At 39.8% G+C, this 14698-nt stretch overlaps 1 protein-coding gene across 1 annotated transcript in view; it reads left to right on the forward strand.

The window, feature by feature from the left end:
* ZSWIM6 (zinc finger SWIM-type containing 6) overlaps positions 1-14698 on the forward strand; it is a 159824-nt gene that overhangs the window by 116152 nt on the left and 28974 nt on the right. Inside the window, exons 5-7 of the mRNA XM_077816905.1 lie at positions 9559-9738; positions 11586-11762; positions 12033-12179. Of these exons, the coding sequence (XP_077673031.1) occupies positions 9559-9738; positions 11586-11762; positions 12033-12179 (504 nt within the window). The remainder of the gene's footprint in view (positions 1-9558; positions 9739-11585; positions 11763-12032; positions 12180-14698) is intronic.

A 14698-nucleotide genomic window follows, 5' to 3' on the forward strand; every position in this document is an offset into this window, starting at 1 on the left:
AAACTAATTTCATCCTTCTCTGAGACCATGACCAATGCTTCCATAATTAAGTGCAGAATTTGACTTGTGACTGAAATTAGTTGCTGACCTATATTTCATGGAGCATACTTCTCCCTTTTTCTAAAACATAAGAATAACATGAGCTAACATCTAATCTTCTGATATTACCCCCAGTAAGTACCAGAGAAAGTAGATTATACATGCCTATGGAGTAGGGTGATCAAATAGCAAGTATGAAAAATCAGGACCTTTTTTGGGGGAGAGAGGGCGGATAATTGCCTATGTAAGACAAAGCCCCTAACATCGGGACATCTAGTCGCCCTACTGTGGAGTGGTTGCATCTTCAGTGAGTTCTCCTAATATTCTGGGATCCAAGTCATTGGGCCCCAGTGATTTTATTCAGGTCCCTTCTTGTCGAAGGGTCCTGGAATCCCATCCCATGACAGCTACTGGAATACCATGCCCTGTTCTCACATACACAATTCAAGAAGGATGTAGATAAATTCAAGAGGGCTCAGAGAAGGGCCACGAGAATGATTAAAGGATTAGAAAACATGCCTTAAAGCGATATTCCAGGAGCTCAAAGAGAAGGTGAAGGAGTGACTTGATCATACAGTCTATAATACCTTCACAGGGAACAGAAATTTGATAATTTAGCAGATAAAGGTAAAACAGGATCAAATGGCTGGAAGTTTAACCTACACAAATTCTGACTGGAAATAAGGTATGCATTTTTAAAAGTGAGGGTAATTAATCATTGGAACAATGACCAATGGTTGTGGTGGATTCTCCATCACCGGCAATTTTTAAATGTATTGGATGCTTTTCTGAAAGCTCTACTGTAGTTCAAATGGAAGTTAATTCAGGGAAGTTTTAAGGTCCTGTGTTTTATGCATAACAGACAAGATGATCACAGTGGTCACTTGTGGCTTTATAATCTGTAGGTGCAGTAACGCCTCACTTAACGTAGTTATGTTCCTGAAAAATGTCACTTTAAGCTAAACAATGTTAAGCGAATCCAATTTTCCCATAAGAATTAATGTAAATGGGGGGGGTTAGGTTCCATGGACATTTTCTTTTTTTGCCAGACAAAAGGCTTAATATATATTTTAAAGAAACGATTTTATACTCCAGTCATTGTTGAGTATGAAGCAATGGGAGGTGCTCCCGTCTTACCTCACACAGACACAACCCACTGGCACTGCAGACAATGAGGCAGGCAAGGAGGCTGAAGGTGCCGTAGGCTAGGAGAAGCATGTTGCACAGCGGCAGCTTCCCCTACTGTGCAAGCACCAGGGGCGGGGGGCTCGACCCTTGGCACACCCACTCCACCCCTTCCCCCAAGCCCCCTCTTAACCCACCTCCTCTTCCCCCCCCCCACCCGTTTACTCTGCACGCCACATCCTCGCTCCTCCCCCCTCCCTCCCCTGCCTCCTGCTCTCAGCAGTCAGCTGGTTTGCAGTGTTCAGGAGGCAGGAGAGGGAGGGGGAACCTGCGCGCCAAGTCCTCGCTCCTCACCCCTGCCTCCTGAACGCCACAAACCAGCTGATTGCTGCAGGCAGGAGGCGGGGAGAAGTAGGGGGAAGGTGCTGATCCGCAGGGTCCGCCAGCAGGTGGAAGGCGCTGGCGGAGGCACGTAGGGGAGCTGATGGGGGGCTGCCAGCTGTGGACACAGCAAGTAGCCAGATGATGTTATAGCGGAGTATTGTACAACTTTAAATGGAGCATGTTGGGTAATGGAGCAGGGACGTAAGGTCGAAACAACGTTAAGTGAGAGGACATTAAGTGGGGAGTTACTGTATATCTACACTTATGGCAGAGTGTAGAGTACAGACACAGAACATCCAGCTAGCATGGGTATAAATAGCAGGGTGGACTTTGAGGCGCTGCTTAAGTGAGTAGAGTGCCCTTCCCACCTGAACCCTAGGGTACATACCCTGCCTGGCTCTCTGTACATGCCCAAGCAGTGCCTCCCATGTCTACACTGCTATTTTGAGCAGTGTAGTGTCCTGCTGTCTCCCATCTACCAGAGCCTTTCACTGCTGCCTGTAGCTGCACACCACAGTGACAAGTGTGGACATAGCCTGCCTCTCACTTCAGTGTATAGCTATAGCTGTAATGCCTGTGCTCTACATGTTGCCATGGATGAGGCCTATGTGAATCTGTGGTGGCATGTTTCAGTTATGTAAGCATAATGCTGGTTATCATGCTGTTTTTCCTGTTGTCTCCTTCCATCCATCTTCATGGTTTTATTTGGGTGTACTTATCCTTCTTTAATGTGAATATATTTTCAAAAACGGTCCTTTATTTCAGCAACCTCTCCCTTTCAGTTCTTGTGATCAAACCCCTTGTCCCTCTCATCTCAAGAAAGTTGAAATGCTGTAGAAAAAATTGAGTTGTTTACTGCACTACCTCACAGGGATGTTAGAGCTGGACGATGTATTCATAGTGAACAATTCATCTGACTAATTTCACCCTTTTTCATTTTGAAAATGATCTGCAAGTATGTTGTGGTTCTTAAAATTTTATTTGTAACTGTTAAACTCTTCGGAAGAAATATTTAGTCTATGCTTTGTCAGAACAAGAGTCCCATTTTCTGTTCACAACTTACCTGTGACCATAAGTAATTATTTGAATTTATTATGGGAATAATTGAAGTATATGTTTTAAAAACAGCCATGAGCAGTTTAGTGAAAGTTTTAATATCCATTTGTTTGCTCTAGTATTAGCCATGCTGTAAGTTTATCTTGAATGTTTGGAAATAAAAGGGGTCATGAATACTAGGAAAGTAAATCAGTGGGTTTCTTTGAAAACACCTGGTGTTTTCTTCCAGCTCTGTAGATAAAAGTATTCCTCTTGTTGTATTAATGATAAAAATGAATAATTTTTTTGTAAGGAATCATAAGTATGGCCCTTAACTGAGATCTGATGGATGTAACTAGTTTATGTCCTGAGGAGATGAAAATCTGTAGTCCTGATCTTGAAAACTCCTTTGCTTGAGTGGACCCCAGCACCTGTGCAGAGCCCCATTGGCTTAGTCAGTGGGGCACCATGCAGTCACAGTAGTTTGCACGCTTAAAGACTAAACTAGATGTAATTTGGTAAGGGATGATAGAACAAAGGATGTTTTTTAAAAAAAAAAAAAAAAGACAAGGGATACAATCATGTTAAATCACGAGATGCATTTTGTTTTCATCTTAATGTATTAAAATTTGAGGACCCTGAAATTGAGGCTGGAGTGAAAGTCAGTATTAAACCTACTTTATATATGCACAGAACAGTTCAGTGACTTGTGCAAGGGTCAGTGAGTGAGTAACAGAGCTGAGTATAGAACTCTGATTCCAATTTCTCTGACTAGAGCACACTTGCTCCCATGACATTGGAAATGTTGTTTTTTTAATATAACAGTCTTGGGAGAGAAGGAAGTAAGTTTAAGGAACTAGAAATATGTGCATTTTGCCCCCTTATGGTACAGCTATGCACACGCACACACACACACACACATTTTAGTGTGCAGAAGATATCAATACTGCAGGTAATCTATTGCATTAATCAGCCAGCTAGTGTGAAATGCATGGGGAGTGATTATACTATCATACACAATACAATCAGCATGAAGCACTTGTCAAGACCAATACATCAAAGTTTAATTCAGTAATAGAATGAATTAGAGCAAAATGAAACATTCTGTTCTCCAAGAAACACAACACCCATTGCAGGTTCTTTCTGAAGGCTCTGTAGAAAAACCGGAGTGCATTAAGGAATTGTTTTTATGAATAAAATTGCTACTCAGCTCTGACTGTATACTGCGAGTACTTCTCCTTAGGGTTCTTATGATGGAGAGTATTGTATTGAAGTGCTTATTCTGTCTTCGCTATTCTATAAAAACAACTGTTTAATTGGATCATTCTCCAGTGGGGCTTCTGAATACTTTTTGTTCTAATGGAGACCTCTTATTGCATGTAGGAAGGAGGTGGTTTTACCAGTTACTGTGCGGGATTTGCCCTTGAGGATGGGGGAGTAGTATACACTAGACTGATTTCTATTATTTTGCTAACTGCCTGGTTGCTGTTCCAATGCAGGTATTATGTGTTTATATAGAAGCTTGGATTATAAATTTTATATAATGCTGTATAGTCATTTAGATAGGAAAAATGTTTAGATGTTTCACAATCTTAACAGCCACTTTTGACACTAAAGCTTTTAACATATAAAAAGGCTAATGAGTTCAGTTTTCTAAACATCCACGTGACATATATATAAAAAAACACCTAAATGTTCTAAAACAATACTTCCACAATAGAATCACATAGGACCAAATGAGGTATGATGACGTGTATGCAACAAATGGTGATGCAATGTGGCTGACATCCCTCTGTGTAATAGCAACTCTTAACCAAAGAAAACTGATCCAGGTGATGAACAGTGAAAACACGAAATATGGCTGCTCTCATCTAATCTAACTGAGTTGACTGCTTTTGAATTTGGTTCTTAAATGAAAGTTTATGCTAGCATAAAAACTTTTAACTTTTAAACAGCAACTTGTATGCAGATACAATGTATATTTTAATTTTGCAAATGAGAGAATTGGTTTAAATAAACATTTTAATATAAAATTCCACCAGGCTAAGGCCTTATACCAAGTTTCAGCCTGTAGCAACCTATTACGGCAGTGTTATAAACCACTGAAAATGGTTATTGTGAAAATGCTGACACAAGCTTAGCTATATACCATCATTGACAGGGCAGCATCATATTTTTTTAGAGAAATCAGATTTCTTTTGACTATTATCAGTCTTGAATTGGAGGCTGAATCTTCAATTTCTCATCTTGTTTCCACATAATAAAATTAAGTGGGGTTTTTCCAGTTGTTGGGGAAGGGGTGAAATGTAATGGGATTTATGGGAACTGTGTAATACTTAATCTCTCAGGAGAGTCTATATACATGCCTTGTTCTTTTTTTTATGGTTTATGAATACATGCATACTGTAAGTGTGTAATTATTACAGCACCTACTGTTACAGTAACTGAGCACTTTAATAATGCTATATTCTACTTTGTTTAAATCCTGAGTCAGCATACTGACAGCATACTGTCAGCACACACTGTCCCTTTCTACAGCCTTGGTTCTGGGGCAGGGTGTCTATTGAGAGAATATAACTATGCTAATCTTTGGTTGTATGTATGGGGAAACCACACACTATGGAGAACAGTGATAAAATATATTTTTCTGTGGGATGAGATGTACTGGAGACAAATGGCAGCGGTACATCTCTGAAGATATATGCTGTTTGAACCAAAGGTCTACTGAGGCAAAGCTAGCTTTATTCAGGTCAAGAGGATTATTGTGGAACCAGAATAGACAATTCCTCACTGAGATGTGACAGTTTTAGTATTTGTTCCCTTGTGAAATTAATATCAAATTGCAGTCACAGCATGACTTATCATCCAATTATCTTCAGGGGAAAGATGAAATCTGCATATTGGTTTCTGATATTTTGCCTTTGCACTTTGAGGATTTTCATATTGGAAAGAGGTGGGATGTAGTCCAAATCCGAATCCAAACTTTACTTTTTGTTCAATAGTGTATGGATTTGGGGTGTCTGCTTGGACCTGTGCAAGGGGGACTCTAGCCTGGATCAAAATGCCTCCAAAGTTTTGGGTGAAAAATATGGCAGCTGTATTGAGTGTTCAGTTGTGCCCATTTCTAATACTATATATTCTGACCAGAGGTTTTTTTGGTCTTTATTGGGGCAATTGTTTATGTTGAGCGTCATGTTGGTCGCTGGATTTCATTATGTCAAGCTAGTGAACTTCTCTTCATATTGGGAATATCCTTTTTGGAGTACAGGAGTGCTCTTTTTAGTACAGATTCTTTAGTGTACAGCAATCTTCAAGTTTGAGAAGTCCGCTGAAATTCTCTTAATTAAAAGTTAGGGTTTTCCTGAGTCTGGGATGGGATAAGATAAGTTTCCACACAAAAGGTAGTTGTCCTTTAATTTTTACTTGATCCTTACCTGTAATAAGCAGTGGTTATGGCCAGTAATTGCCCCATATGGGAGCCATTAGGCAGAAGGTAGCTGGGAGCTTCCAAGAACCCCCTTATTCAAAACCAGAATAAGCCCTTTGCTTTGCTTTGATATCTAAGAGGATGCCCCCTAGAGCTTGTCTGCTGCAGCAGCAAGAGGTAGACCAGCTGCTGCTGTGAAATAGGAAGAATGGCTTCACGGCTTCTTCCATTGGGCTGGTGGGTGTATAGTGGGCACGACCAAACATCTCCCTTCTTAGAAGCTTGCTGCAGTAGAGTGTTAAAGGACAGGAAGCAGTGAATTTCAAATACCCAGCATGGAGCAGCTGCCCCCAAGAAACAGGGAGGTAGAAACTCTGCCCAACCCATGCACATTTCCCTCCATCCCCCCACACACACCATGCATGCACTTCAAAAAAAAAAAAAAAAAAAAATTGCTGGGGTGAGGAATGGGGTCCCTGGTATTATACTTCCTCCCCCAAAATGCTACCCTTTGTAGTACTGTGGGCGTGGAACCTCAGGCTCTGTATGCTCAACTCTGCCAAATGGGGAATTCCTTCTCCCACTCCTCCAGAAGGGCATCAGTTGACCTTGAAAGTAGTGTGAAGGCCCAATCCTGCAGACTTTACGAACACACACATCTCTTTGATGTCAGTGGGAGTTAACATTTTAAGTGGCACATGGGGGAGTTCCGTACATGGGACTTACACCAAATAGAGGTTATATTACATAATTTGATTGACACATGGATTACTGTATAAAGGGCTTAATATAAGAATTAATCCTTGTGTTTAACTTACACCAAATAGCTTGGCTTTCTGAGAATACAGCTACTGATATAATTAAACTCACAACACAGTTGCCCTCTTGAAATTAAAGTAGATGCTTAAAATTAAATATTTTGCTATTCTGCCCCTCCCCCCCCCAGTTAAGTGTAGTATATCCACAGTAGGCCTTCACTAACTTTTTTGACATTTCTCTGCTTTACATTGACTGGTTTTGATTGCTTTATGCATTCCTGCATACCATAAATCAGTTTTGTAGTGGGACATTCTGTAAATATCAGTGCTGTATATGGTGCCTTGCTGAATAATTTAAAATAGTCATCAAATTTCAGTTAAAATTTTGTGCTTGACCTTGGTTTATTTAGCTGCTCTTCTAGAATCATTGGAAATCCAGTTACAATGTGTTAAGTTGTATTAGTCTCTTTTTAATACAGAGGGTTACATTGTCATACTCTTCAGTGCTACTGAAGGAAATAATTAATAAATCAAAGTTAGCCATTCCTCACTGTTTCCTCTTTTATTTTGGAGATTGCAAGGACCATCTTCATTGTATGTTTTGGGCCAGTGCTGAGCAGACTGGTGCTTAATGGTAGAAATAATCAGTGAAATTCTTCAATTTTACTTGATTTACGAGGGTTGCAATATGTTTAAACCACTGCACAGAGTGTCTAAAGGAAGTGTAAGAGTTGATTAAAAAGGGCCATAGGGGAAAGAGTTCTTGACTTCCAGATTCAGTATGTTTTTCTTTTATACATTTCTGCAAGTTTCATCTTCTAAAACATATTCCTTTAGTGTGTTTAACCGTTCCAAATAATCGCCTACACTATTCTAGTGACATCTTCTATCCTTTGGTGCACCCTGTCTTATTTTGTGGTGTCTCACAGATTTTTTTTTTTTGGTTCACTTCCCTGCCCCCATTTCCACACCAGCATCTGAGGACTTTTAACCTTACAGGATCAAGCCCTCAGTTTCCACTGGCTCATCATGAAGTGGTACTTAAGAATATGCTCCCATACCATGGTGTGTGGCATACTAGCATGCTAAGTTACTTCTAGGAATCAATGTTTTATGATGGCCTGTGTTCCAGGTATACCTTTTACTTTCTTAGCAAGCTATTATTTGGCTACTAGAGTTTAGCTATCTTAGGTGAGCCAGCTGCATCTTTATTCTTTTTTTGGACCTCCTGTAATGCAGTTTTTAGGCACTTCTGCAAATCTTCTATAGTGTGTAAAGTACATCCTTAATGAACAAATTAAGTTTTACTAAATAGCACGTCTTCATGCTGCTGTCAAAGTTCACATTGGTAAAGAGACAGCTGATTCAGAGAAAAATGTTTTCATTTGAAAATTGTTGCCACAGACCCTAAAGTATTTGTGGATGCTCTGTTGCACAGTGTCAGGGAGTCAGATTCTGAACTAACTGTATGTGTGAAATGTCAGCCCAAATTAGCTTTCTCTGAGTTGTGTAAAGAGGAAATGTAAAACAGATTTTACAGTTTAACCTACCATATATACTCGTTCATAAGCCGAATATTTTTGGTAAAAAAGTGACGCATCAAAGAGCAGGGGTCGGCTTATAAACGGGTCTACACCAAAATTTGATGATTTGAATTGAATATCTAATACATTGTTGTTTTGTGTACCTGGAGCATCTGCAGGCATGGAGCCCCTCAGTTCCCTGTAGCCGCGTTTTGCTGTTCCCAGCCAATGGGAGCTGCGGGAAGTGGCGCCACTTCCCACAGCTCCCATTGGCTGGAAACGGCAAACCGCGGCCACTGGGAGCTGAGGGACTCTGTGTCTGCAGATGCTTCAGGTAAACAAAACGTCCCGACCCGCCTGCAGCTTACCCTGACTGGCCGGGAGCCGAAGTTTGCCAACCCCTGAAATATAGGGTCGGCTTATGAAAGAGTCATACAGTTTTTACCATTTTTACTTATCCATCTTGGGGGAGTTGGCTTATAAACGAACTGTCTTATGGTCGTGATGGATTATGATGGAAATAGGATAATTACTGAAATAATGGCAGTAAAAATAAGTGTATTATAAAGTGCTGCAATTTTGATTGAATATTAAATCTCTCAAATCCAAATGTGATTTGAAAATGATTTTGAGTGTGAATTACAGTTCTTTGGATAGGTTTTGATAAGTTCTGAGGATGCGGAGGTATATATGTACAGTGTATGTATACTTGTGTTTAATATATTTAATTTGATTTCAAAATATTTTACTGTAATGTAAAACTGGGAAATAAATAGAACTGTATTTGCTATGTAATTCTTCTACATTTTTTTGCGTTGTTTAAACTGATGCACTTGCTTCCTCTGTCAGAATTAAAACAAAAGGATGAGTGGTTGAGTTTTGTAACATGAGTGTGGATTCTCTCTTTTCACTTTAAACTGATATTTCTTTCTGACAAACTATAGAGTGGAGGCTTTGGATTTTGTAGTGCTTCATATGAAGTCTCACTTTATCTTTTTATATCTTCAATTTCAATAGAAAGATTGTGTGTTCTAATTAAGTTATTTGGGATGGTTGAAAAAGACCACATTAACCCCACGATGCTGAGTCAGGAACTCATGGTCTGCTAGTATTCAACCACACTTGGAGGCTAACAATGTGGCTTTGCAGGAGAAATAACATTATAGTATAAAAATACCATCTGGTAAAACTCCATAGTTTTTTAAAATTAGTCATTGGCTGTTGCTCTTTTAATAGAAAAATTAATTGAGCAATTTTTTTAAATCAGGTGCTCTGTGGATGTGTATAGTCTTAAATCCCCACTGCAAGTTGGAGCAGAAGGCCAGTTGGCTAAAACAGCTGAAAAAATGGAACAGTGTGGATGTTTGTCCCTGGGAAGATGGAAACCATGGAAACGAGCTGCCCAATTTAACCAATGCTTTGCCTCAGGGTGCAAATGCTAACCAAGGTGAGTCTGAACAGATGCACTAATTGTAACCTATACTATAACCTGTATATTAATGTATCCCTACAAAATTCTACTTTCTTTCCTGGGACAAGTAACTTTCTCGCTCTTGGGAGTGGGAGTTGGTATGGACAAGTAAAGGGAGGACGAATACAGTTTTATAACGGTAGTTTAGCAAGGGGTGTGTGTGTGTGTGTGTGTGTTGGTGTGTGTTTAAATGTATTTACGAAATAAAATATTTCAAGACCGAGTCATCCCTAAATGTTCCCAACCCCTTTGTTTGTTTTATAAAAATGTTAGTTTTATCTATGCTGCATGTATCTAAGTACAAGTCATGAAATTAACTGAAATATAAAGTATATCATATAAACATTTTTGTTTGGGTTTGGTTTGGCTTGCTCTTTAAGCTGGTATCACTGCAGACGTGCTTTTCTGAGCTTTTCTATATGTGGTTTTCTTCAGTTGTGAAGCTTTCATAGCTATTTAAAGAGATGCTACTGCAACTAAATGAAATTAGATGTGTTAAAATGAAGCATCTATTTGTGGGATCAGCCCTGTGGTTAACACTCTGCACTGACACAAGATCCCAGGTTCTATTCATGGGGCTGGGACTGCTGCAGGCAGGACACTGTCTTCTTGGAGAGGGGAGGTGTCTTGTTGCTCTGCAGTAGTCTCTATGGCTAATCTAGGAGAGATGTTCAACTTTGAAGAAAGTCCCATCCGGCCCTTCTTGGGCAAAGGATGCTGCTTTGCTAAGGACCAGGGTGGGGGAAATGTCCTCCATTTATACAAGTAAGAGCTCTATTTATATAAGAATATAATATTGCAATACAGAGACATGCATCTGGGAAGCCCCATGTCTACAATATTTGGAACACATATTGATTTCAAATTTATATAAAATGAAGGAAAATTTAATGCCTGCGGAAGAAAAAGATAAAAGCTTGGACTGGTGAGGTGTCTCCCGTGGGTCATTTGCAGTCTCTTGAAAGATACCTGTGAAGGGAATTGTAAAATTTCATTCACTTCCAGATTAACTTTTAATCTCCACCTGTAGCCAGGGAAAACGGGGGACATTCAGCACATAACTCCCTACAAAGATTTTTCTTGTTGGGTTTCCTAATGTCCAGCCCAACGTACGCTGATTTCAGCTCTGACTGACATCTTGGCAGCAACAGAATTCTGCTGCCACATGGAGTTCTCACATAGAAATTCATATCAGTGCTATGATTTGTAGTATACTATGTCTACTTTATTCCAAGTATTTTATACCTTTTTAAAAATTATTTAATATGACAGAGGTAACAACTATTTTAAAGTGTGTAGAATCATACCATGTCAACTTTAAAAACAAAATAAAAAGCAACACTTTATCAGAGTCCTGCCCCAATACACTGACTGTAGATTCCAGCAGAGCTACATGGCTGAAGTGACAGATAGTAGAAGCCAATGATACTAGCAGGACTGGACCTCCCAGGATCCAAGAAGAATTTGGGAGTGTGCTGAATTCCCTCTTCGTGTGTTTAGTGGGAGTGTTCAATATACATTGCTAAAATAGAAGGCAATTTGACAGTTCTCTTTACAGAGCACTGTCTAGCATTAGTTTTAATGGATGTAGATCTTTTTCTTTTTTTATGAAGGAAAAGTGAATAAGTGGAATAAAAATCATCTGATTTATCTAGTATTTAGGATGTGAAAAATGTCATCTGCAGTCTGCTACTTAAGGAGACAGGGTACCATGAGTGTGAGGGGAGGAATTAGACAGCAAGACTGAAAAATATTGTGAATGATTTATTCAAATGTGAATAAATAAAGCTGATGACCGCTTTCTGTATTTGTGAAAATGACAGATTCATCAAACAGACCGCATCGGACGGTGTTCACTCGAGCTATCGAGGCATGCGATCTCCACTGGCAGGACAGCCACTTACAGCACATTATCAGCAGTGACTTATACACCAACTACTGTTACCATGACGACACTGAAAACTCGCTCTTTGACTCTCACGGGTGGCCCCTCTGGCATGGTAAGTGGCTAAACCGGAAAGACGTTTCCATGACTTGCTGCTTTGTTCAGTTTCTGTGGCATTATTTTTGGGGGATGGTGGGAAGATGAATGGAAGGCCTGGAAATAGGAACAGAGCCTCCCTTCAAATACTGGTTCAGAAATAACCTTTTAAGTCCCTTCACGTAGCTTATAAATAAATAAATAACCTTTTGAGCAGCATTGTAAAATTGGGGGGGCGCGTTACAGACATGAATGTACTTTTTTCTTCCAATTATGTTCTCTGTTTTAGAACATGTTCCTACAGCCTGTGCAAGGGTTGATGCATTACGATCTCATGGATACCCAAGAGAAGCACTGAGGCTAGCAATAGCTATTGTTAACACACTGAGAAGACAGCAGCAGAAACAGTTGGACATGTTCCGGGCTCAGAAGAAAGGTAAATGTAATGGCCTTTGCCCTTCTCTCTTCCCTACAAGGTGACCAGAAAACTAGTATGGAACTTTGCATGAGGAAACTGTATTAGATGCTACAAAAGTGGCTATGACCTTTAGTAACTCTTCATTACCAGTTTATTCGGCCAGTGAGAAATGTAATGTTTTGGATGTCTAAGATTTTTATTAGAGTGTAAGCTCTTTAGGGCAAGGACCATATCTCCCTATCTCTTTTTGTAATATACTTAGCATAATTGAGGTCCTGATCCTGGTGAGGAGATTCAGACATTATCGCAATACAAATATTGCTTTTGTGTAATCTTTTAAAAATGGAGCATTTTGTGTGTGGTTGCATGGTTTGGGGGTTTTTTGTTCCTCTCTCCCTAAGGAGAATTTAATTTGAGCAATGTATTTCTGCGACAGAAAGGATAACAAAATAATTGAAGAAATGCCTAGTGTAGAATGAGACTCTTAATAAGTTTTAGTGCTTGTGAAGGATGCTGGATTAATATAACTGGAAAGAAGTTCTCTAATCATTGCTGTCTGTGGTGTAACTTTGTCAGCACTGTCCTAGCAATGTACTTCATCCTTATTTTTGAAGGAATTATCTCATAAGGGTTTAGTCTCCAAAAGGCCTGTTCAGTCCTTGGCCACTCAAATTAATCTAACATTAAGATTAGAAGTAAAAGGGTGGCTTGGACCTGAACAGGCTTCCTCATATACAAGGAAGAAGGAAGGGCTTTGTTAAGGAACAGGAATGGAAGCTAGGGATCTTAGTTCTATTCCTAGTTCTTCCAAGGAATCCTGCATTAAAGCTTGTTTTTTAGACTCTAGTCTCCATTTTTGTTTGCATATACCCGGGGTCAGCAACCTTTCAGAAGTGGTGTGCTGAGTCTTCATTTAGTCACTCTAATTTAAGGTTTCGCGTGCCAGTAATACATTTTAATGTTTTTAGAAGGTCTCTTTTATAAGTCTATAATATATAACTAAATTGTTGTTGTTTGTAAAGTAAATTAGGTTTTTAAAACGTTTAAGAAGCTTCATTTAAAATTAAATTAAAATGCAGAGCTTCTCCCCCCCCCCCCCCCCCCGGCAGTGTGAATGCCACTGAAAATCAGCTTGTGTGCCGCTTTTGGCACACGTGCCATAGGTTGCCTTCCCCTGGCATATACACCTGTGCATTGTGGATGCAGATACCTGTGGGTGATGTGTTTAAACTTTTTTAAGACCTGTGAAGGTGTTTGTACAGAAATAAGTGTGTGAGAACATAAGCAGAGGACATCTGGCTCGAAAATTTAACCTTCAATCTCTCTCTGCCTCAGTTTTCCTAACTGTAAAACCAGCCTAGCAGCACTTGCTGACCTTCGATGGGTTCTGTGAAACTACATTCATTTAATGTTTATACAGTATTTTGAGATTCTTAGATTAAAAAGCTCTATATGAGTGCAAAGAACTGTTACTATTACTTGGCAGAATTTTCAGTGAAATCTCATTATGTAACACATCTTCACTCAACATCCTATGGCTTTGCCATTTTCCAAACTGAGCTGTGTGTGTGTGTGTGTGTGTGAGAGAGAGAGAGAGAGAGAGAACCACTGGTGCTGTATAGAGAATCTGCTGGTGGTCTGCAAGCAGCTGACTAGTCACATAGTACTGGTGTTTCTCGTTTCCAGCTGCTAAATTGCCCAACTAGACAGCTAAAATACACTAAATTATTTTCTAACATTAGTTTTCCATGTAAGCAATTGCTGCAGTTGCCATAGGGATGTTATTGTCCATGAGACAGTTGCTGCAACATGTGGTGCACACTGTGTAAGAACAGCTGAGAACACTGTTTTCGTTTGAGATGTCTTTTTCTTTTTCTTTTTCTTTTTTTTTTTTTAAATGTTGCAACTCTTGCTTTTTTCCCCCTTGGGCTTTTTTTAAAAAAAATACTTTAGAGCACTCAGAAATGTGCTAGACATCTCCCATATATGCAAGTAAAGACTCGACTCCTGCCCATAGAGTTTTTTGTTTTAGGCCCCAGTTCCACAGACACTATATGTATGCGTGTAGGTTTATTCTCGCCATTGTAGTCCCACTGACGTCAATCGGATTACTCCAATAGAATCATAGGACTGGAAGGGACTCGAGGTCATGTAGTCCAGGTCCATGCACTGATGACAGGACTCAGTATTATCCACCATACCTGACAGGTGTTTGTCTAACCTGCTCTTAAAAATCTCCAATGATGGAGATTCCACAACCTCCCTAGGCAATTTTTTTCAGTGCTTAACCACTGACAGTTAGGAAGTTTTTCCTGATGTCCAACCTAAACCTCCTTTGCTGCAATTTAAGCCCATTGCTTCAGAGGTTAAGGAGAACTGGACAGTACTCCAGCTGAAGCCTAATCAGCGCAGAGTGGAGCGGAAGAATTACTTCTCATGTCTTGCTTACAACACTCCTGCTAATACATCCCACATGAGTAGAGTTAAACATGTGGATATGTGATTGGAGGATTGAAGCCTTTGTTGGTTGTGACACT

Source organism: Eretmochelys imbricata, chromosome 5 (assembly GCF_965152235.1).
Source record: "Eretmochelys imbricata isolate rEreImb1 chromosome 5, rEreImb1.hap1, whole genome shotgun sequence".
Taxonomy (NCBI): Eukaryota; Metazoa; Chordata; order Testudines; family Cheloniidae; genus Eretmochelys; species Eretmochelys imbricata.